We start from the raw sequence: 23,877 nt of genomic DNA, 5'->3' as shown, positions 1-23,877 counted from the left end.
CGCACAAGTGGGAAACAACGCAACTAAGGAACTTTTGAAAAACCCATAACAGAAATACTTCAAAAAGACCGGAGCAGCTCTCACATACACGAGTACGAGTAACACTGATGAAATGGCGTTTCGAAGTTCCTTAGCTAAAGTGGCGCTCAGCGCTATTTTTGAGAGAGATAGGAAACATTTCATGGCATCCTTATATTTGGCATCGAGAAAGAAGGCATCCCAAAACCGGGAAGAGCAACTGAACATTTCACTTCGATAATTTCACATAAAAACTGCAACAAGAGTTCAACATGCTGGGACCAAAAACAACAAATACAAACCAAAACAATCAGTTGAGTTAACAATAAAACTATTTCTAAAAATCAGACTGTACAATAACAAACGTTTAAATCAGCAAAACTACAAAACTACGTGAAACCTTCACATATATTTTCCCCGAATTTGTTTTGGAGCAGCCGAACAACGCGATCACACTGTTCTTCAACACCGCAATTCTCATCTGAACAGAAAGTGTTGCAGTATCAAAGTAATTTTCCGAGATCTGATAAAATCTGCATAGAAATGTTGATGTACGTAAAGCCTGCGCATTATTCTAAATTAGGTAAATATCCATAATAATGAGATATTAACGCTTTTTTATTTTTATTTTTTGGAACTTTGTACTAAGTAACTCACCTACTCACCACTTAAATTGTGACCTCTATTGGAATGTCACACTAGTCTCGAAGGCAAGCACATGCTTTCATTACTCAGCATTCAGTCACTAGTAATTTTTGACCTTTATTATTTGTAAAGTAGGAAAGAGTTCGAAAATGTCAGTATTGAATTTCGAGGACACTGAGTTCTGGCAGAAAATCCTGCGCGAAATCGTGACATTGTGTTAAACTAAATCCTATTAGTAGGCACCTGTAATTCTGAACAAATGGCGAAGTCTACCTTGTTGTGATAGCGCATTAATTTATTGGTTTTGACTCCATTTTGAATTATCAATGTGAAAAAAAGACGAAAATAGAAGTTTCACCTTCAAGAAGTTCACTAAGGAACGGCATCACCATGGGCAGATGAGGTGCTATACCATCTCCAACTTTATCGAAGATGGCCTCCACTACGAGCAAAGCGCGATATCGAATCTACAGAAATTTGTGTAAGACGCACGTTCTCAGCAATTAAAACACGGAGTACCTTTGCTCTGCCACTTCTTGTTTTAAGTAGTACTTTGTCCAAGATGGCCTGAAAGATGTCTGGATGAGCGTCCGACACTCGATAGAGGGTATCCGACAAGTGAGGAACGCATCTTTTCTCGTGTCCAGCGACTTTGCTGTTCACTATCTCATTGGTGAGAGGTTCTACGAGTAACTTTGCTCGATCCCTTAAGGAAAACAATTTACTACAATACGCTATACTTGAATAATACTACGAATGAACAAATAAGAAAATTTTGTTACTCTGTAAAGAATTCTCTATGCCGCGCGCAGTTACCCACAAAATCTATTGTGGCTGTTAAAAGAGAGTCAGTCTCCCTTCCTTCCATGGTGTCCTTCTTACCATATAACAGCAATAGAGAAGGATCTAGAGGTGAAATCGTGTGAAGTTCAGGAAGCCAAACTTTTGGTTATAGAACTAACCATCCGTAATTGTAGCATTGCAAGAATTCAGCACCTTCACAGACATCTCTATAAGCTTTCCGAAGTATGGCAACGCAAGCGAATTGAAAGAGTCGTAGAAACTGCAAATGATCAAGTTGCAGTTACACAGGATCTGAACTAAGTTGAGCAATATGTGGAGCGCCGTCTACATCACGATTATACTTCGGCAATCTCATGAGAGTAAAAGTGCTCCACAGAAGTTAGTTTTGGCACGCTCCTAGCTGACAAGGGATAATCCTAATAAGCACCTTGTAAACAACACCCAAATCAAAGGATCAGTAATGTGGATTACTGTAGATTTGGACGAGATATGCGTGTTACGCGAAAATGAAGCAGCGTTCAATATTAATAAACGTCCTTCATTTTGGTTCAGTTCAATTTAAAAAACAAACAAACAAAAAAATCATCGTAGAAGTTAACACCACCACAGTGCATACGTGAAATGGCTTGTCATGCTTTTCAGGAAGCTTGCGGTTGGCATGTCTTATAAACGTAACTCAAGCCCTCATAATCTGTCCAAATTAAGTACGCTGTTTCCGTGGATGCTGTTTTTAAAGACAGCGCATCTTGACGTGGTACGGAAACCCCTAGGAAAAGATAAAGTTCGGATTGTAGATTACGGAAACGAGAGCGGCTCCGCTCACCCTTGTTTCTCGCTCACGCCGTACAAAAAAACGGCAGTGAAAACGCCGTTTTTTTACGGCGTTTGGTGTGCGTTTTAACGTACTTCGTAACGTAACGTACTTTACGGCGTTTGGTGTGCGTTTTTCCTACGCAGTGAGTTGCAACGCGCCACACGTTGCCTTGTGGAAGTGCTGTATCAACTAGCGAGCGGTGAAAGACTAATGAGGTCTACTCACTAGCCTATTCAAAGAAAGCCAACAGGCTAATCAAGGGACCGTACAAGGGTGTGCGTTTTAACGTACTTCGTGGGAACTAAAGCAATTTCCACGCCATTTTTTTAGGACTACGAGGAATTGAAGGGCGAGTGTAGGGAGTCGAGTAGAGGTTCCGCTGCTTGCACGATCGATCGGAGGTTCGAATCCGCCCTAGTGCTCACCAAGCTTTTCATCCCTGCGGGGTCGATAAATTGTCGATAAATTGTACCAGACTTGTCCGGGAGGATAATACACTGATTTGACACATTGACAAGCCACCGCAAGTCATTACACAGGCCAGTTACACATTCGCAAACCTCAAACTATTCTAAATTGAAGTCAACGTGGTGCCGCATCCCAAGCGAATTGATTAACGCCAGACACTTTATCCTTTATCCATTACGAAGAATTGAACGAGACCACGTTCGTTTCAGTAATCTACAACATGAGCTCAACGATTTTCCATGTGTTCCCGTACCACGTCGATGCGTTGCCTTTAATGGTGTTTTTTGGTCGAATGACTACTCCCATCGAGTTCAAACAACAACTGCAATTCGACCAAAGTGGCAAAGTTGTTTTGAGAGCAATTAACAATACTTGTCACTACTAGTGAAGATACCAGTGAACTAGGAAACAGCGTTATTGATATATTAAAGGCATCACCCCACGAATCTGAGGTGGTGCAGATTTCAGGTGGAGTATTCGTATAAAGGATGGGAGACTACGGAGAGGAGGGTGATTCCGTCCATTTCTTCCTAATTACCGTAAAAAACGGCCCGGAAGATACGGCTTCATTCGTTTTGGCGCACCATTTTGTACAAGAGGTTCGATTGGAGCGCGCCAGTCTTGTGCGGCGCCGCCTCTTCCGGGCCGTTTTTTACGGCAATTAGCAAGAAATGGACGGAATCACCTCCCTCTCCGTAGTCTCCCATCCCGTATACGAATACTCCACCTGAAATCTGCACCACCTCAGATTCGTGGGGTGATGCCTTTAAGGTCAAAACGACGTGAAGCACGGTGCAGTTGCGTGAGCGGTTGCGCTCGATACGGCACAGTAGAGATAGCGCTTCGAATCGAGGTGAGACCATCGCGAACCGCAGCAGTGTACGGTGGTAGTAAGGGTAATCAGTCGATCCCACCCGCTACGCTACATCGCACCGCTTCGAGCGCAACCACTTACACAATTGCACCGTGCTGCATGTCGTTTTAACCCTACAACATAACATTAAGAGCTGAAGGAAGCTAACAACGTAAAAAGGCGATGTAGCAGAGTGGTAAGATTCTCACACTGTCTGCTCCGTCCATATTTCGAGACCTCTCAAACCGGAGATCGACAACTCATCCCTCCGACTAATTGCTGTAGTCGGGTCAAAACGACCTGAAGCCGGGTGAGGTTGCGTGCGCTGAAGCGGCTGAGCGTAGCGGTTAGGATTCAGGAGAGATCCTTGCTAGCACTACTCATCGCTGCTATTCCGATGCGATACTCGATCTCAACCGCACTCAGCGTAGCCACTTACACAACCAGACCTAGCTTTGACGCTTTGACTCCAGTACACTATGCACAACATATAGTCGCGTCAATACGACATGAAACACGAGTGTAGTTGCGGTGCATTCGCGTACGCGCTCCAAACGGCGCGACTGAGGCAGCAATTGGAACCGAGTTGGGACCGTCGCAAACTGCAGCGATGGGTGGTGCCAGCAAGGATTTCACCACGCTCCTAGTCACTACGCTCCACCGAAGCGCCTCGAAAGAAGCCGCGTACGCAATTGCGTACGTGTTTCATGTCGTTTTGACCCTACTATATCTGGGCGTTTGTGGGACGTCTGCCAGTGGGATTAACCAATGCCAGAACTCCTTATCATTTGACAATGCAAAATAAATCACACACTTGTCACATAAATGTAATATCCTTGGAGAAAGTGCATACAGCTCTGAGTTGTTTGACTGCCCACAAAATGTATACCACAAAAAAAAAGATAATCTCAGCGAGAAGTTCCCGAAATAGGAGCATGTACGTTAGTTCTGTACCATTTCTAGTGTATAGGTGAGTTTATAGAATTACTCTTCACTACACATCAATGCAAACAAACATGGACACCCGAATATATCATAATGGGACGATGCTGGGAATATATCCTCACACTTCCTCCCCCCACCCCCAACAAAAATAATAATGAACGAGAAGTTTAGTCGACATTACTGCATGTTTTTCTAGCACTTATTATATCTCGTCCAAAACCATGGTGATCCACAGGAATGATTTTATAAGTACCTATCTACAGGGCAAATAATGGAGTATTCAGAAAGGGAAAGAGCAATCTCTAAGAAACAAAGAAGAAATCTCTGAGAAAGAAAGCAATCTCTAAAAGAATCATATATATTGAACGCTGAAGATAATAGCGGAGGTGGTTGTACGCGAAGTGTACATTCGAAATGTGCCATTGTCATTCATTGTAAACCATTGAAAGGCTCCTTACAAACCTGTTTGCAAACATGAACACCGTTATAAGACGGCAGCGTTCATCGCGAGTTGCGCTCAGCTTTAAACCTTGCTCTGCCCAATCTATCAGAAAGTTTACAACTGATCGAAGAGTGTTTTCCGTTAATACTTCTGCCATTTCCAAAATAGATGAGAAGACACTGCGTTCCACATTTTCGATTTTCCCCATATTCTGAAGGATATTGGAAATTAACTGAAAAGGGATTGGAGAACAAAAAGATAAACAAGACTTTGGTAACCATATTAACCTACAAACTCAATGATACCTCAATGTTCCTTTCGTGGGCACGATAAGTGAGACCTTTCATGAACACGTTTTGCACAAGGTTATTCCTGATTTGTGTGATGATAACACGATTGTTTTGACCAAAATAATTTCCAAGCAGAGAGAAAAGTACAATCAATGGTTTCTGGAAATGAAAATGGAAATAGACATCTAGGGGAGAAAAAAGACGAGCAGAACTCTGTTGAAAACCTCTTCTTCGCTGAGTTGAATGACTGCCTTCGCAAAATGTTCTCCTACAATCCGCACTTCCAATTTGAGTAGAGCAGTGCGGATGAGATTGAGTCTACAAACGTATGAAATAAAAAAAAAAAACAGAAGACCATGCGAAGATGGGGACGCACCTGTGCTGAATGCTATTGGAAGTTTGCATATTAGAGGACTTGTCAACAATATTTACATTTGTAGTTGTATTGGATTCACTCTGCCTTAAAAAGACGTTTTTAAAAATGCTACTTAACCATGTACGGTTTCAGTTTCTTTAGAGGGACTTTTTTCCCGACCACAACAATGTGAAATCTCATGTTCAGGGTAGATGTTAGGCGTTTGGTAAATTGCATTAATTTGACTTACATGAAGAAAATGGACCTGAAATGAAAATAATTATATAGCCCGGCCGATGGGTTGCCAAGAGAGTTTGCAGACGAGGGAGACATCTGCACATTCTCCTGGTCCTACGAGTTTGGTGAGTATCGACTGCGGTAACAGGCAGCCAGAACACAAATTACTTGCACCGCAAGAGCACACCTTCCTAGTCGCAGCCACCTCTGCTGGCAGATTAACCCAGATGTCTACGTCGCGTACTTCTTGTAATCCAAAGCAATAATCAAGTGAATATGTAGATACAGTTTGCAGCAGGAAAGAAATAACTCCCACTCAATAACATTTCAGAGGATTAAAAAAGAATATGGTACCCGCTCTTGCAAGTTTTTCGTCCCTCTCACTACCATATCAGGCGAAATTTCCTTAACTGTTTCTTGAATGTACTCATTTAATTGGTACAAGGACCTAATACTATGTTTCAAAACATTGGATTTGGGACAACCTCACAAAGAAAGTTACAGAGACTAAAACAGGCGAGCGCGGTGGTCACTGAACTACCTCGCGTAAGAAGGCGCGATGTTTTCGGGTGTTCCCACATTTCTGGAACATCCAAGTGGTTTTCTCTTCAAATACGCAGATCCTCTTGGGGAACGGTAAAGAGGGTCCCGGCGGATTCTCCGCGAATGCCTCCGAGACATAACGTGCCCAGTGGATACGCCGGCGGATACGCGAGCATATCTCGACGAGGTCACGCTCCAGTCGTTCATGAAGACGCAGACAACCGCCATAGATGTCCTTCCTACCACAGAGACGCAGAAACAGTTACAAGGAAATATGTAAAGAAGAGTGGTGTGAGCTGTCGAAATAACCGAATAAGTCAAAGAATAATAGCGTTAGATAGAAGTACATGGGATTTTGTATGGTGTTCTAATAAAGAAAGGCAGTGAGTTTGTCTTTATATCACCTTCAGAAAGTCTAAAAATCTTACCAAATTTGAACTCTTTTTCTTCCTGTAAGTTCCCGGAAGTCAGAGATACAGAAGGTCCCTCTGTCCAGAAATAAGTTAGGCTACAAAAAAGCTTGGGAGTTACAGGATAACGTTAATTCTCATTACTTTTGAGAGCTGGAATTAACGAAAATTTTTATGCACGTAATTTGGAGCTATTAGCTATACATCCTTATCTCAAACTTCACGTGAGGATTTCTCTTGCTTCTGGTACGATTACTAAATTGAGATCACCTCACGTTACAAAATTGCAGTGAATGTGTCTGATTCTCCAGAACAATTCAACACATAGTGAATTATATCCTAGCCGGTGACGCAGCGTATGATTAGCGGTAGGTAAGCAGAGTCAGTTATTTAGGTGCCAACGAAATAACTGTGAATCTCTTTAGGACACGCACCATCACTAATTGCCCTGACGAGGCATGACCGGGGCATGCTGGAAGTTCCGCCGGGACCCTCTTTACACGCACCCGATCCTCTTTTCTTTAATCTTTGAACCAAAATCAAAATCGTTCCCCGAATTGTCCACACTAATTATCCTTCAGTGACTTGACTTACTTGACTTTATAATTTCTTGACTGGGCTGATATTATCGCCTGACGCAGCTACCCGCATTTTCGCCGAGGTGTTTGAACATAGCTCTGGGAAACCTTCTTGATCTTCTGCGAGAGTATGCACAGAGTCAATCTATTCGCTATTCCATATCCTGCGAAACATTACGTCTGGCCTAAACCGTCTAGCCTATCCACGCCGAGCATCCTCAGGTTCTCTTTGACCACCTCAGTCCAGAACTTCCGTTTTCTGCCAGGTGCCCTCTTCCACCTTCAACCGATTTCCTGTAGGCAATTTTGATGCCCGTGCAAGACGATATTTCCAATGTGTTATCCGCCGATACACCACATCGATCTCCGCGTAAAGATCTTCACTGTGGCATACCCTGGGCCAAAAATAGCCAAACAACCGTCTAAGCTGCTTCTTTTCCTTGTGGTCAAGCCTCTCCATGACCGTCCACGGTGTTGCCCAAGTCTTCGATCCGTCCACAATAATTGGGCAGTATTGCAGACAGATAGACTCGCAGCTTGACTTCGTTGCTGAAGGGTGGTCGAGCACAGGCATTTCGTTACAGAGTTAAGTGCAGAAAAGGCCTTAGCGCATCTTTGCTGAGTATCTTTCTCGCAGCTGCCGTTGTTCTTCAGCGTACAGCCCGGGTAACAGAACTAATCGACAAGTTCGATCGGTTGTCCTTCCACTCTTATTCCCGTTTGGGGTATCGAAGAAACCCAGATCTGCTTACACTTATCAGGGCGTAGACGCAGACGTAGTTCACAGCCTGCAGCTAACTTTGATACAACGTTGATATCATCATCAACAACATTTTGGAGTTTAGGAACTGACGGTGCTTGTTTTCGACAATGGGCACTTGTTGGTTGGGTATTTTAGACATCAACGCATTGAAACCATCATAGAAGGCGTCCTTATTGTTGTCCTTAGCGGTATCCGTAGGTGCATGGGCACTTACGATCCAGAGTTTACGTCCTTTGGGTCCCGAACTCGTACAAAGGGGTATCCAAATTTCTCCACCGCCAGGTTATTGTGGTAGCCCCTTAAAGCTATCGCGCAGCCAGCTATCGTCTTTCCATCTGCATCGCCGCAGTAGATAGTGTAGATAGTGATATTGATAAAGTCTCTGACGTGCATTTCCTGTAGCTCAGCATCACTACACAGGGATATCGTACAACCCTAGTCGGCGGTTTACTGGAGTTCACTCGACAGTTTTCGGCAGTTCAACGTGACGGAACGAGTAGTTGTTGCCAAAGATTTCATGCTTCTTTCAGGCTGTTGATCTTTCAGGTTATGGGCTTTGAGGATGTGCTGGACGATAGCACCTTTTTGGAATGTATATGAACCTCGCGCCTTATAACAGTGCAGGTTATATGGCTCGTACATTTGCTATTGGTACACACCTGCCCTGTCCAAATGCCTGATTGCGTTTAGTAAAACAATAAAACACGGGCAGGTAGCAATCAGACTTGTATATGCGGCCCCACCCACAGTGATTTTTCGAAATCTGTGAGTTATTTCTGCCCAACTCTATATGTTGTCCGCAAAGTTGAGTACGATATTCGAAAGTGTGGTTACGTAGATCTTCATCAAACGCAATTTTGGTCTATCGAAGGACATCTTATCGAAGGATATCATCTTCCTCAAATAGAGAACTGCTGGGAGCAACATGTCAACTGTTATTCAGATATTTGATACATTTAAATTTCTTGATGACCAGAAACTGGAATACCCAAAATCCACGATAAATTAAATATTCCAAAGCGGGACCCAGCTACACTGAAGAGAGAAACTTCTCTTATCGTTGGTCGTAGCTATCTTCACTTTTAACGCTTAATTATCCTATGTAGACCGAATTTGAAAAGATTACCCACAAGCTCATCATCTATCCTGAATGTGATTTAGCACAGTTCTGTCTTTTCGAAACAACGAAACCACTAACCGTCCGCACAAACGGCAATAATGGACTAGAATTTCTGGAATCAACTGCGATACAAATGGAGCGAATTGGTCGAGGACACGTTGCGTACAGGTTAATGCACATATCTAAAGAGTTTTTAGTAGTGAAAAACTTCGGCTCGTTAAGGGTACAGTGACACTTACCAGAAGCGTAGAAGTGCCCAGTTTTTTGCCACTAAAGGACTGCTGTCTGATTCGACGACGTCTAGTACTCATATCTCCACTCACATGTTCTATGAATGGGTCTGCCAAGGCCTGCAACAATGACAGAAAGTGTGCAATCTTTTTAGAAACTGTTGTCACACTTTAGGCAATTTGGATAGGTCTTTATGGAGGAGAACGCACCTTCTGATTCAAAGCACACTCATTCAAGATACAAAGACATGTCTTCAGTAGTGGGATCGCCGAAACCATAGTAGTTCTCATATTGTGAGATCTGCAAGCACTGTTTTTGCGAAAAAGCAAGTTTTGGTAGTTTGGATTACCAAAACGGATTCTTAAAGAATCCCTCTGTAGCATAAGAGGGCCTGATATATAATCGTTCTGACAAATTAAATTTATTAAGTGGGGGGGAGCATGTGTGCGATAGGAAAGAGCTCAGGTAAAGGGGTCTAGCTCATCGGTGCAGCTCAAGTGATGGGATCCCTTCGCCAACTGTCCAAAAGTGAAGGCTCCTTCCGACAACAGTACAAAAGTGAAGGGGATCGGAGCACCGGCTCCGGCTATCGCATCTATGCCGGGGACTAGAATGGTGACATACAATGGCGTGGCCATAAATCTGTAAAAATTTCTGGACCAACGCAGGCGTCTTCTATATGAACGCAACAACAGATTGAAAACAGCTGATTGGTAGCTCTCTTCCACCAACTATGAACCCAGGGTTAAGCGTGGTGATGGTACACGCCCTTCACGTCTTCTTCTTCTACCTCTTCTTCTTCTTCTTCAACGTTTCTGCGACAGTTCTCGGTTGCTGGCAATTCAATATATTGGAAATTTCGTTTGCTTCAGAAAACCAAAATCGAAAATTAGCCGAGCAACAATGGGCAAATGTGAAATTCGTTAGTTGACAGAAGCGAATAAACACCAATTAGAAGAAGAATAAAAATTTGCTGAAATGTTGTTGAAATGTTGGTATTAAAATATTTCCATTTTTATTCTATTCTATCTTTATGCCAATATCTACGAAATATCTTTGAATAATTATTTAATTAGAGCACATAGTACGACCATCAAAAATTTGGAAAAACGGTGAGGCCCTGGAAATCGAATGATGCCGCATCTCATAGAGAAATTAATTGGCTACAACGTACGAAGAGGTAATTTTCTTTGCACTAAGTTGCTCTGAGTTATTGAATTCTATTCGAGATCACACTTTCCAAAAGTTGAGCAAATATTGGGGTTTTGGCAAGTTTTCCCATTCCAGAAAAGTGAGACGGCGTTTTAAAAAAATCACACATATATTCGGATAGGGGAACGAATGGAACTCTTACTTGCAAAATTTCTCTTTTCCGGACAATCTGGTTTTCTCCAAATCTAAATGGAACAACCACAAAAAAGTCGGAAAATTTTAAATTTTGTCCCATCAAAATTCCAAAAAGGCTAGGAAGCGAAAAAAAAACAGCAATAAGACTGTTTTTTTAAGGCGAACCTTCTTCTCTGAGAGAAAAAAACTGAAAATTTTCTCTTTGTCCTCTTATGACGAAGCTATTCGCGATCTTCCGGACTTAACTATGTGCACAGAATCTGAGCTTTCTTGGTCATTAAACTCCATTAAATCCATTTTTAAACTGTTAAAAACTACGTATAATAAAACACTTCATCTTCCAGAAAAGGTTTCCTTTCCTATCTGTTTTGCTATCTTTTTTTTCCTATCTGTTTTCCTCCTCAAATATTCTAATCCCATTCTGTGCCGTAGATGTGAGCAGTAATTTCTCCAGGACGATCATTTGTATTCGTTACCAGTTCTCGTCACTCAGCAAAACGACAGGCCCAGCTTATCTTAGGGCGTTAAAATGTCAGGAAAGTCTGACTCTACTTCCATCATAGGCAATTTTCGTACGTGGCTGTTTATCACACTGATGCACTTGGACAGTATAAGCAAATGTCTTTTTCCTACTTCAACACATCACCCATCGCAATGAACCATGCGTTTGACATAAGGCAGCAAATGTTGCCTATGATGTTAACATAGTCAGACTGGGTGACTACAACAGCATCTTGTTCCTGGAAACCGCGGCACGGATCAATGACCAGGAATAAATACTTACAATATGTTGTGTTATAGTTGAACAGTTGAGAGAAGGATGAAGAAGGTCTAAGAAACTGCCAGAGTAAGCATATCTTATAAGTACACAAATAAACCTTATAAGTTCTCCAGCAAGAAGCAAGACATTTCCCACCATGTACTCGTCTAGTGACTGATACTCCGCTACCTTAAAAAGTATTGAAAGGAAGTCAAAACAAATACGTACTTAGAAACGTACTAGATTTGTGCATTTGCACATGGTTTCGGCTAGTGTCGTAGAGTCCGTCTGGCACGGGAGGCGTTTGGCCACCAACTTCAGCGTGAATGCAGCATTTTGACATAATGTAATCTGATAAATGATTACAGTAAAAATATTATTACATTACAGTATAAAGTAAAACATGACAATTTCGAATAAAAGTATGTACTTTTTCACGGTCGGATTTCTCCTTCACCAGCCACTTATTGAGAACGACTGCCATCCTGATAAGATGTTCCTCGTTAATACCACTTTCAGAGTAAAAAAAACCATCGTGTATCAATTTCAGATTTGCAAGTTGAAGAGCCTGAATGTAAAACAAAATATTTTATCATAAACAAACCGAGTAAATTAGACCGCAGAGTACCACGTACTTTCTCCCGCATCCTCAAATCTGCTGCGTTGTCTTCCAAGATATCATTTATGATTGTAGCTGCCACCCCACCAGGCATGAAGTGACGAAGCTAAACGACAGAACATCAAATGTTGCGCAAAACACCCAAAAAAAAAACGGAAGCTAAGCACAGTCAAAAGTCAACATAAGATGACACAAAACGCTCGTAGGGAATATAAAAACAACAAACATTAAAGCAGTTATTCAAACACTACAAGAACACAAATTGTTTCCAAATGTTTCGAAATGGAACGAACTAAAAGAAAATTTTTGGGAAAATACCTGACAAAGAAAGATGAATGGCTATTGTGGAGGGGAAGATTACCTTTCTGACAACTAGCTAACCTTTTCAGAAACGGTCTCTGCTCGAGAAGAAAAGGCAACCCAGTAACGGACAGTTTGAAGTTCGTTTCCTTGTTCAGCCGTAGCACTTTCCTTCTCGACAAACTCAGCCAAGTCAACCGAAGCTGTCATCATGCGTTTCCCAATAGGGAGCATTGACTGATAGAGGAGTTTGTCATCTAGTGGCCCAAGCTGCAATCACTCTAATGATCTGACAATACTATTAGAGCTCCATGTCGGATTTGTTGTTCATATTTGATTGTGGCGCCATTTTCTTTTGCTACCGATTTTCGAGCCCTTGAACAGCAAAAGATTCGTCTTCAAAAGTAAGCGTTTGTTAGAACAGCACACTGTTCTAGGAAATGCACACTTTTGAAGACTAATTTGATGAGGACACCTGCACAGAGCACTAAACCCCTTCTCTACTACGGCATTTGATTGAATCTTGAATAATTTTTGAGGAACATACTCCACTGTAACTCTAAAACAGCTTCAAAACTCCAGGAATTGAATTTTAGAGAAGAATAAACTTCGGTATAACTCGCGTAAACAGTTGCGTTGCAACTGGAAACTCACCTTTTCATATAATTTCCTGTTACTGAGAACTTTAACGACTAGCCCAATCGTAACAAAACGAAAGTGACGAAGTTTTGGCAATGAGTATTTCGATCTAAAATGATCCACTTGCGATGCAAAAAGTAGAAACATGTATTAAAAGGATAAAACAAAAGAGAACCTGTCGAATACTGAATGGTCCAAGCTTGACGCTCCTGATTCGGGTGAACAATCGCTTCCCAGCCTAATAATAAACTGCACAAGATCTACTGCTGCACAAAGCTGAAATAAACAAAAATGACAATCTACTTTACAAAGTCGTGATCCTTAGCTTGCGATGTTACCTGAAACACGGGATCAATCCCCATGAATAGTTCGAAAGCAAGATCTTCAAAGGCGTCTTGTTCTGCAGAACGCTTGCTGACATCACCTGCCGAGCGCTGCCATCTCGCACAAAAGCTATAAGTCGTTATTGCTGTTGAAGGTGAATGAATAACGATAAGGGCTTCTCAAACGAGGAAACTAACGAAGCTAAAGAAATTAATCTAGCTACGCAGAGGTGATTAACAAGATCAAGAAAATCGAATAATATCTTCTTTAGCTCAAAGCCTTCCTTTGGTATCAAAAGAGAGGTAGCGGGTGTGTGCTAATAAGCAGTACAGTGAAGTACGAAGTGATTGGACTATTGTTGCTGAAACCCTTCAAAATCTGAAATCATTCAAAAATTCGACTATACTCGAGATCTACCATGAATTCTAAGCAAGATTACTTTTCCGTACCAAACTTTGGGTAACGGTAATAACGAAAATGTGAAACAAAAAAAAAAAAAAAAAAAACTAGAACATTAGTGAAAACCTCGTTTCCACGCAAATTTTGTCCATATTCCGTTTTCTTCCTTGAAAATCATAGTATCAAATAGTTTCAGAAGTATAGACAATGTAACCTCAAAGGTGTAATGAAACTAAAGGTCTTTTGAATTCTACATGATAAATGATGGCATATCAAGATTATATAGTCACATAGAAAACAAACACGATGAGTCTAGTGCACTTCACAGGTGTTAGAAAACACAGCAAGTTGGGATTTTCGATGATAACTTTAGAAGTTCTAGCAAACAAAAAAAAAACTTACTGCTCAAGAAGAACTCCGACTACAATCCACACGTTGAGATGCTTCACAGCACGCGCTATTGCATGCGCTATGCGTGCTCGCCGATGAGCAGGAATATCGCAAACAGAAGCGGCAAATACTTTTGCTACCCCAATGAGACGTACCCGCATTTCCTCCATTGAAAACAGCTGGAAACCATTTATATTGTATAAAAACAATCTAATATCTGCAAAGAATTAGACTTGTAACCCTACTTGCCCATCCATTCTCAATTTCTGGAATGATTTCTGGATGGCCTGTTTAACGACAGTTTTCGAATTTTTAAAAGTGAGAATGTTCATATTCTGATTAATTACGTTTCGATGAAGCGCCTACTATTTTAAAATGTGCCTATGACTGCCTCTGAGAGGATGGAATCTCTAGAACGTAACAAATCCATAATAATTCCAGCGTTTTGCTACAAAACTGAGAAGAATTACGAAAAGTCAACTTCAAAAGAAAAGGTTTGAAATTCTCTGTGTCACTTTGAAAGTTTCAGAAAAAAGGACTGGGAAGATTAGAAGAAAACTAAAACATAAAACTCGGCTAGGGAAGGCTATGGAAGTTCTGCAAAAAAAAGTAAAATAAAATAAAATATTTATATAACATCTTTGGCAACAACCATTCGTTTCGCCACGCTGAACTGTCGAACAGTGTCGATTGAACTCCAACAAACCGTCGTGTCCATGCTTTTACCAAATCTCTGTGTGCCGCTTGCTGTGCCGCATCGGAGATCGGCCGGTCAGCATCAGTATCAGCGACTACACTATCTACTGCGGTGATGCTGATGGAAAGACGATAGGTGGCTGCGCGTTAGCTTTAACGAGCTACCACAATAACCTGGTGGAAAAATTTGGATTCCCCTTCGTACGAGTTCGGGACACAGAGGACGTAAACTCTGGGTCGTAAGTGCCCATGCACGTAAGGAAACCGCTAAGAACAACAATAAGGACGCCTTCTATGATGATTTCAATGCGTTGATGTCTAAAATACCCAACCAGCAGGTGCTCATTGTCGAAATGCGAAGATTGGAGCTGGACAACAATCCGATGTGCTGGGTAAATGATATTGTCCACCAGAGCCCACGTCCGATAACAGTGACCGTCCGGTCGACTAGTGTGAACTAGATGGGCTTCATCATTGCTTCCACGTTTAAGAGTAATCATCGACGCAATCAGCTCACGCTGCAGGGATCAACCCTTTTGCCTAGAAGCAGCGCAGGCGGAAGATGAGAACTCTCAAACATCAGCTCGATCTATTCGATCAATTTGCTTCACTACAACCATAGATACGTTCTTGAGCCATGGTTCGTCTGGAGCTGCCTGTAAAATAGAAGCTCGATGCATATAGTATACAATATGAGACAGCAAAAGGGTCAAACATGCGGTGGCATTTTCCGATCGAAAGGTCGTAAGGAAGATTTCGGTAGGCAGTAGTGAATGAAGGATAACCCGATAACCAGAACAAAATATTAAATAGTACTAGATACTATGTTTTAAGACTATGTTTTAACGAGGGACATTCCTCAGTCAGATATCCGAAAATCTAGAGCTGTTTGAGACGTCGCGCTCGATTCTACCGTCCAGCCCTCCCAGAAAACGGTTTCACAAGAGAAACTGAGGAGTTCATCTTCAACCAAAAATCGACATAGCAGGCCTGAAAGATGAAGAATGCATGACGGAATTCTGCCAACGTGTGTCTATTCATGTTGGAGTACGAACCAAGAAGAAGGTTTGCGATGCGGATTCCTTCACAACGTGCGCTCAGGACGCTGCAAGGGACTGCGCCCAGTTCTAATGCCGCGCAAGAAGTTTGTCTTTGTATCTGCGAGAAAAAAATCCACATATAACTCTAAAAGTGCCGAAGCGCTATCGATTTCAAGCGTCTGAGAGGGAAGAGGGAAGTTTCGTCGTCAATTGCAGAAAGACCGCGGAAACGAACGTGAAGGAGTTTGAAAAGGCGTGGGAGGACAAGAACCCGCGGAAGGCCTAGCTTTACTAAAACAGCATAGTGGCAAAATGAAAAGATGTTCTCCAGTCCTCAACGCTGCTAATGGAATGGCTGTCGGTGAAGCAACCCTTCCAATTTGGAGGGACCACTTCGAGACCTTGCTGAACCAGCAAGCACCGTCAGTTCCTGAACTCGAGCACGTTCACAGACCGATATGTGCGTTTAGCGAGGACGAGTAACGAGTGGTAACAAGAGCAAGGCAATGGACAATGGCAAGACCCTTCATGTTTAATTTCGCCATCGATGATATCATGTAAAGGACAGTCGATCATTGTCCTGTCGACATAGTTTTAGCACCATAAGGGTGCAACATGATCGATCTCGAGTACTCCAACGATGTCATTATATTTCCGAAAAGCAGTACGAAACTCCAAGATGTTGTTGATGATGATATCAACGTTGTATCAAAGCTAGAGGTGTATCGGCGGATAACACATTGGAAATATCGTCTTGCACGGGCATCAAAATTGTCTACAGGAAATCGGTTGAAGGTGGAAGAGGGCGCCTGGCAGAAAACGAAGTTCTAGACTGAGGTGGTCAAAGAGAACCTGAGGATGCTCGGCGTGGATAGGCTAGACGGTTTAGGCCAGACGTAATGGCCTAACGTAACGTAAGCCCCACCCCGACTAAGTCAAGTAAGTCAGTATACAGTTTTACAACTCCGTTCAACCTGGAAGTCTAGGAGAGGAAATTTCACCAGTGCTCGTTTCATTCTACTGGCGTGAGTGGTTGCTATTCAAAATGGTAAAGTCATACTTATTTAAAAAATTCCAGTCAGTCTAAGTCGCAGAGATCACTTTTTACTAACAAAAAGAAAAATGTCTTGAGAAACAACTTATAAAAACAGATGATGAAACCTTTCGTAGTGCCCCCGCCTTTTGCACCTTCACATAATAGGTTTATGATATTGCAAGGAGATAAACATTCCCCCGTCCATCCATAGAAAGAAATTGTTAACAAAAGTATGGATGATAATTACTCCTTTTCTTTAAAACCTTTTCCGAACTAAAAGGAAGAGGTGAAAAAAGAAGCTACCAAATAGTACCTTCCCGGTTTCTTCGCACACAGCTTGGAAAAGTCCTTCAACTGTATCTTCTATTATTCTGAGAGTCAATTCATTGTCCTTGCGAAGCAACCCGTTCCCCATAAATGTAAACACAGACATCACATGAGAAGTAACGCTTGCCTGAATGAAATGGTAAACGCAGAAAAACCAATCGCTATACAAAAGGAAAGAAAAGAAAAGAAGAAAGAAGAAAACAATGAGATAAAATTGAAAAAAAAAGCATTCCTTAACCTTAACGGAGAGCACTTGTTCACTGATAATGTAAAATCGACAAAGTATGTATTTGCAATAATTAATCTACCAAATTTTGAGCTAACACATCATTTTATTTTCCTTCCGCTACCAACTTCCAACGTAATTTGAACTGCGAGATTCCTTTACAATCACTTTAGCTGTGAGCAACCAACGCATAGTTACAATGAATCAACCAGCCGCTCAGCTTTAACTACGCGCCATTAGAAGTGAGTAGTCAACACCTGAATATACTAGACAGTACAAGGAAAAACTCTTCACGACAAGGCACTTGAGACAATTGAAATTTAATATGCACAATAAAACTAATCGTGTTAATCAGAACAAATAACTTCGCTAAATGATGCACAATCAGCATTAATTGTGCTAATCAGAACAAATTCCATCGCCGGACTCCAGAATATTTACTGAAGAGAAATAGAAACATTGTGAAAAATATAAGACAAGAATAACAACTGCAACTGTAAGGAATTTCGGAGAGCTCTTCTCAAGTTGGAAACTAGCAAAACCTATTTCTGTGCCAAAATCAAACTGCCTAAAATGGAAACTAACCGGTGATATTCGCACAGCTGCAGTGAGCAACCGCAGAGAATCTCTAAGGATATGATGACTATGAGTGTTACGCATCATTTCGACTACGATATCCATCTTCAAGTCAGCAGCCAAAATCCTGTACTTGCCTGAAGCAGGGATACAGAAAAGCAGCAGCAGAGAAGCAAGCAATGCTTGCGAACCTGTTGATTTGAAGATTTTCAGCAGAAGATTTATCACGCGCTGCGTTATTGTATCGTTCCTTTCTCCAAACCTGTTTGAATAAAAGAAAATTATAAAACAATATGAAATGAAATAGAAATATATCTGTTGCCTCTCTAATTAAGAAACCAAAGTCCCCACTATTATTATATTTTTACTCAAAAGACATTCTTTGCAGTGGAGAAAGCCAGAAAAATGTGAGATCAATTCTTCAAGAACACAACGGCTTAAGAATTTTCCTTAAAAAATCTAATTCCATCAAACCGACAGAGAAACAAAAAAAAAACAGGATTTTCCGATTTTTCAGGTTTTCAACGTATGTTTTGTGACACAACTGCTGAGAAAGAAAAGTTTTATCTCCAACATACACGCCAATACCTTAAATGTTCAAAAATTAATGTACACAAGAAGATAGTCGAGTTACAACGACATGAAGCCCAGTGCGGTTGCGTAAGCGGCTGCTCTCGAAGCTGTGCAGGGGGATGTAGCAGTTAGGGTCGAGAGGACTTTTGCCAGCACCACTCATCGCTGGAGTTTGGTCTCACCTCGATCTCAACCGCTAGCTCCATTGCGCTGCTTCGAGCACAGCCATCTACGCAACAGCATCGACCTTCATGTTGTTTTGAAGTGACTATACCATATGAGAGCGAAGACATTGATCTTCAGAAATTCCACACTATTGAGCTGTATGCAAGTACGCGTTCGTTTTTTGAGGAGTTTGAGAAATGTAATGTTTCAAAGAAAAAAATTTTGCTAAAAACATCATCCATCGTAAACGTCTCATATGAGTAATTATGTTTTCACCTGCTCGCATTTCGCAGAAATACAAAGAATATTCACGTACTCTTTGATCAGTCCAAATAGGACGGCAATCACTCGTGGGTCCACAGGAACGTGGAGCATTTTAGTTAGCATTTCGACGACAAACGTAAGCCTTCTTTCAAAATGTTCAGTAGTTTCGGATTTGAAAACCTAAATAAAGCGAAATGCAACATGGAACATAAGAGTGGCACAATCCATGCTGCACTCAAACATTACAGATTTGGACCAGAATAACTGATGACTTCACAAAAAAAAGTGGCGGATAAAATAAAATAGGAACAGGAAACAATCGAGATTTTCCTGAACAAAAAAGAAATAAATGATACAATATTAATGCACAAATTACCTCGGAAAACACCTTTGTTGAACTCAAGGACCTTGGTTTTTTATCACAAGGTTCGGTATCTTCATGACGCACCAACAACTTAGCCACGAATTCGGGCCGGAAATTTGCCTCAAAACACAATTTACTGGTATCTTTTGCAGTTTCTTATTTTACATTCTTACCGCCTTTCTTACCTTAGCAAATGATGAGCTGGCGGCGCTAAAGACCGGATTTTCTGGGGATTCAACGATGATCTTGATGACCTCCAATGCAAAATCTTCAACATCTTCACCAGCTTTATTGACAAAGTACGACTTTCGAGAACTCATTTCATCGAAAGCCCATGACACCTGAAAGAATAGCTCCTGTTAGCATAGGCAACTGAAAATTCCTAACTAACATTTTCCCAATCCTTCTTGCTTATCCATTCTCTGGCCTTTCGTATAGGGTCACCGGAAAACGATTCCCGTCGAGCGAATTCAGATGCGGCGGCCATTTCCTCAGCCCGGAGAGCAACACTTTCCTACAATTATTGTTGAGGTCCACCCATAAACTACAAACTCACTTCTCCTCGTCCGTCATTATCATGAGTCTAAACTAGGACCACGAGGATATGAGCTTTCAAACTTAATAAAAAAGCAACGGGTGTACATGAGGTTTACTCGAGAAATAGAAACCTCGTTTGAAAGCTTGCTCGCTGACGGGATTTCCGAGGTGCTTTTTCGCATTGAATTGGAACGACGTCGCATCCGTTTTCTTTTCGCCTCTCCTTGTGGTATGATCTGAGGAAGAAGAATCACAATGAATTCCACATTTCTCAAAATAAAATATTTTAACAAGGACCGTGAACTTTTCAAGCTGATAAAGATTTGTGACTTTCGAGAGAACAGCTTCATCTCTTGAAGTCCACTCCAAACGGAGTTCCATCCACTGGTCAGAGAAACTGAATAAGAACTGCTATTTCACCACTGCATGAATATACGCCATACAAGTTTGCTACCGACCACCTTCAATCTGCTTACAAGAAGTGTGTTGAATAATGATAAACAGAATAATGGAACAGTACTATAAATGAAGCAGAGATCAACCAACTTTTTGGCATAAATTAGCCTGCTTTTTTGCATGAAATAGTGAAGTTCCAACATCAAACAGTGATAAGAAAGAAAAGTTGCTAACGGTGATTAGTTTCAAAAATTAACGCAGTAAGTGGCGCTAGAACACGCACGTCAAATGCTCGCGCATCTTTTCCCTACCGCCTGTGTATACCTTCAAAGCAAAAGAGAAGTTTTTTTATCTTAAACGGAAATAGGTCACGTCCAAGAGAAACACGAGGTAGCAGAGTTCCAACAAAAATTTTTCGAGAAAAAAAAACCAAACATTGAGCTAAGCATACCGAGCCACCAGAGAGCAGACATGTTTACAGAACTTTTTGTTGGTATGAAGAGAATGCACATCTGCGTATTCGAGCAGCTTCGAAAGGAAGAACATTGCCTGTGAATCACTCAATATCTCTGGATCGGAGGTTTCTCGTAGTCCACGCAAACACTCTTTGTGATCGGATATGTAGGAATCTGTAAGGATATGACGAAATGAAACGTTTATAGTGAAACTGCTATTGGGAAGAAATCCACCTTCACTTGCAACAGAAAACAAAGTATTCCATAAAGCCTTTAAAAATTCCGTGAGATCTGTATTCCTCGATAAATCTTTCACTAAAAGCCATATTTCGAGATCGCCAGCGTTACGCAGTGTTTTCAACGTTGCTCTGAACAACACATGAACAAATTATTTAAAGAAAAAAAAAACAAATTTGTTGATTGCAACCACAGCATCTCCTCACGTTTTGAATACCGTCGAAAAAAAAAACGATTAATTCAAGATTTGATTGAAGTAATTGTGCGTATGCATCTCTTTATCTTCATAATCCCTGAATTCGTCTCCAGCAAACATCTGCATAAAGAAAAGAACAAAAATCGGTCCGTTTTTAAAGTACAGGCACTTGACGTTTGTTAGTCCTCCGACATGACAGAAGGAAATTCCATAAAGCCTTTAAAAATTCCGTGAGATCTGTATTCCTCGACAAATCTTTAACTAAAGGCCCAAAATCACAAGAAGTATAAATTCATTCAAAATTTACTTCTCTTACAATATTCGTTGGAGACGTGCATAATCATGAATTGATTAAACCAATTTCAATATGTGAAAGAAAGAAAACACAAGAATTTTGTGCTGAAAATACCCATTTTTAGAGCTGTGTCAGGAATAAACAACTCACTTGATTGAGAAACTGTCCGGAGTTTGCCGCTGACAGAGCACTATCAACGTAGAAAGAGAGCTCTCAAGAGAATTCTTGCGAAACTTCTAAAGAATATCTGGTTGTTAAAGGTTGAGGTGAACAGAAACTAAGCGCTAACTAACACACAACAGAAATCACTGTCATATACAACTTTGTATACGCGTTATTTTCAGATGTGTGGATCAAATATTAGAAAAAAAGTTCTCTGGAAGAAACATCGAGATGTAAGCAGACTATAGTGTCCAAACAGTTGTTTCTGCTATGTTATTGCTATGGAAGGGTAAGACAAGACGTACCATCAATATCAGTTTAATAAGAGGGGAAACGATATCTGGAGTAAGCTTAGTAGAGGTCGCTAACTCGCAAATCACTATTAAAGAGGCTTGTCGGAAAGAAGGAAGGCCGCTCCTAAATGACATCCTTCCCACAGTAATGAAGTAGTAAAAAAAAGGATGAGGTAAAAGTAGAAATAAGGATAGGAAGAAATTTAAAGTCACTCACCTAAGCCCGACAGCAATAAGAGGAATAATTTTTGAAAGTAGAACATCATTAAGTTTTGTAGATTCTTCTAATGCACAAACAAGCAGTTTAGCATAGAAAGTGAATAACATATAACACCTTCCTTCCATGAATTCCTCTCCAACCAACTAAAAAAAATTATTCCGTGTGATATATGTCCTCAAAATGAGAACTTCACTTGTATCCCTCGGTTGATATGATCAGCGATCTTCGTTATCAAAGAGTGATTACTTGACAAGGTATTCTTTAGAATCTGGAACAAATATTGACTATTTGTCGTACGAGAGATATAATTAGGAACATACCGCACTGAAAGGAACTGGGTAACTCTTCTTGCAAAAATCTTCTAAAAATCCCCAATCCTTCGAAGCTGTAAAATTATATTCAACAACAGAGAGGAGTCGACCGAAAAAGTTTGTCTCGTGAAATGGGAGAAAAGTCAAAATCATCGCCTCAGCATTATACGAATAAATCTGAAAATAAGATTATATCAGAAGCGTAGCAACCACAGGCAAAAAAAAAATCTTGTTAACTTACTTGGTACTTGAATACTAGCCACTCCAAAACTTGTTGGCACGCAAAGTGCTGCAGATACGGAGAAAGGTGGAATAATAACTTCTCTAGTTTTTCGTTAAGCAGGGCATTTTCTTCCTTAGTAATCATAGAACGTTGGAAATGCAATCGTGATTCGTCAAAAAGATCATTGGACGTTTCAAATATCGGGTCCAACTGCTTCAGCTTCTGAAGCCCAGCACACCCTGAAGTGTCCAATCAAATGGCACAGATGACTGACAAAAATTGTTCAAAGAGAGTTCAAAAAGAAAAGAATCTAAGGAAATAAAAAGGAGTAATGGAGCACGAACAAACCAATTTGGAAAGCAGATTCTCTGTCAACGGTGCGTGCCTCTGCCTTCTCAAACAGTAGTGATACATGCTTTCTTTCTACAGTTTGATGTTGAGCAGTTGCCGTCCGAAGAGATTGTAGTTGGCTCGAAAGAGATGACATGGACTATTTGTAGAGCTGAAAGCACAAACATGGTAAAAGTATGACAAAATAATATCCCGGCAAAAAATTTGCACACACACACACAATGAGACCCTGGAGCGAAGGTGACAATCTATGCTAGCTCTAATCCATTCCGAAAAGTTACTGTGCACGTACAGATAGCGTCGAGCGCGCTGAGTCGGTATGGAGTACTACGTAAAAGCAGAACTAAGTGCTGTCACAGTGGGACCATAGGATGAGCGAGGACGAACTCTCCGGGCACTTTTTCCTCCTATTTTTTTGTATTTTCCAAGCGGTACTGCATGATTGGGACTGCACGCTCCCAGCAAAGTCATTTCTCGCTGCTTTTTTAATTTGATTTGACACCAGGGCATGCCCATCGTCCTATGTTCTCACAGCTCAGCTGTCCTCACCACCGCCTTGGAAATACCACTGATTTTTGAAAGAAGGACAAGGGAAAATTGAAAAGAACACCGCCCATCCCCTGCTCGTGATCACAAGCCA

The 23,877-nt window shown here is 41.2% G+C and overlaps 1 protein-coding gene across 1 annotated transcript; it reads right to left on the bottom strand.

Annotated features, from left to right (window-relative positions):
• Positions 1–407: 407 nt before the first annotated feature.
• Positions 408–23,373, bottom strand: RB195_018165 (uncharacterized protein; the record flags this gene model as incomplete). Its single annotated transcript, XM_064185482.1, has 39 exons — positions 408–499; positions 1,022–1,130; positions 1,183–1,369; positions 1,446–1,569; positions 1,626–1,726; positions 5,010–5,200; positions 5,295–5,438; positions 5,504–5,597; positions 5,656–5,739; positions 9,364–9,467; positions 9,525–9,635; positions 9,726–9,816; positions 11,742–11,812; positions 11,864–11,974; positions 12,054–12,191; positions 12,259–12,348; positions 12,624–12,812; positions 13,197–13,290; positions 13,357–13,457; positions 13,520–13,634; positions 14,307–14,473; positions 17,380–17,520; positions 18,205–18,332; positions 18,387–18,457; positions 19,250–19,377; positions 19,574–19,681; positions 19,747–19,902; positions 19,953–20,075; positions 20,230–20,334; positions 20,396–20,495; positions 20,946–21,123; positions 21,184–21,317; positions 21,828–21,913; positions 22,145–22,256; positions 22,350–22,495; positions 22,546–22,620; positions 22,673–22,840; positions 22,905–23,125; positions 23,235–23,373. 39 exons carry the CDS (start codon positions 23,371–23,373, stop codon positions 408–410), a joined length of 4,827 nt encoding a protein of 1,608 aa, XP_064041363.1.
• Between the last annotated feature and the right edge of the window lie 504 nt (positions 23,374–23,877).

The sequence above is a fragment of the Necator americanus genome, chromosome II (genome assembly GCF_031761385.1).
Source record: "Necator americanus strain Aroian chromosome II, whole genome shotgun sequence".
Classification (NCBI taxonomy): Eukaryota; Metazoa; Nematoda; class Chromadorea; order Rhabditida; family Ancylostomatidae; genus Necator; species Necator americanus.
The sequence above is the reverse complement of the archived record's forward strand: the minus strand, read 5'-3'. Positions and strand labels throughout refer to the sequence as shown.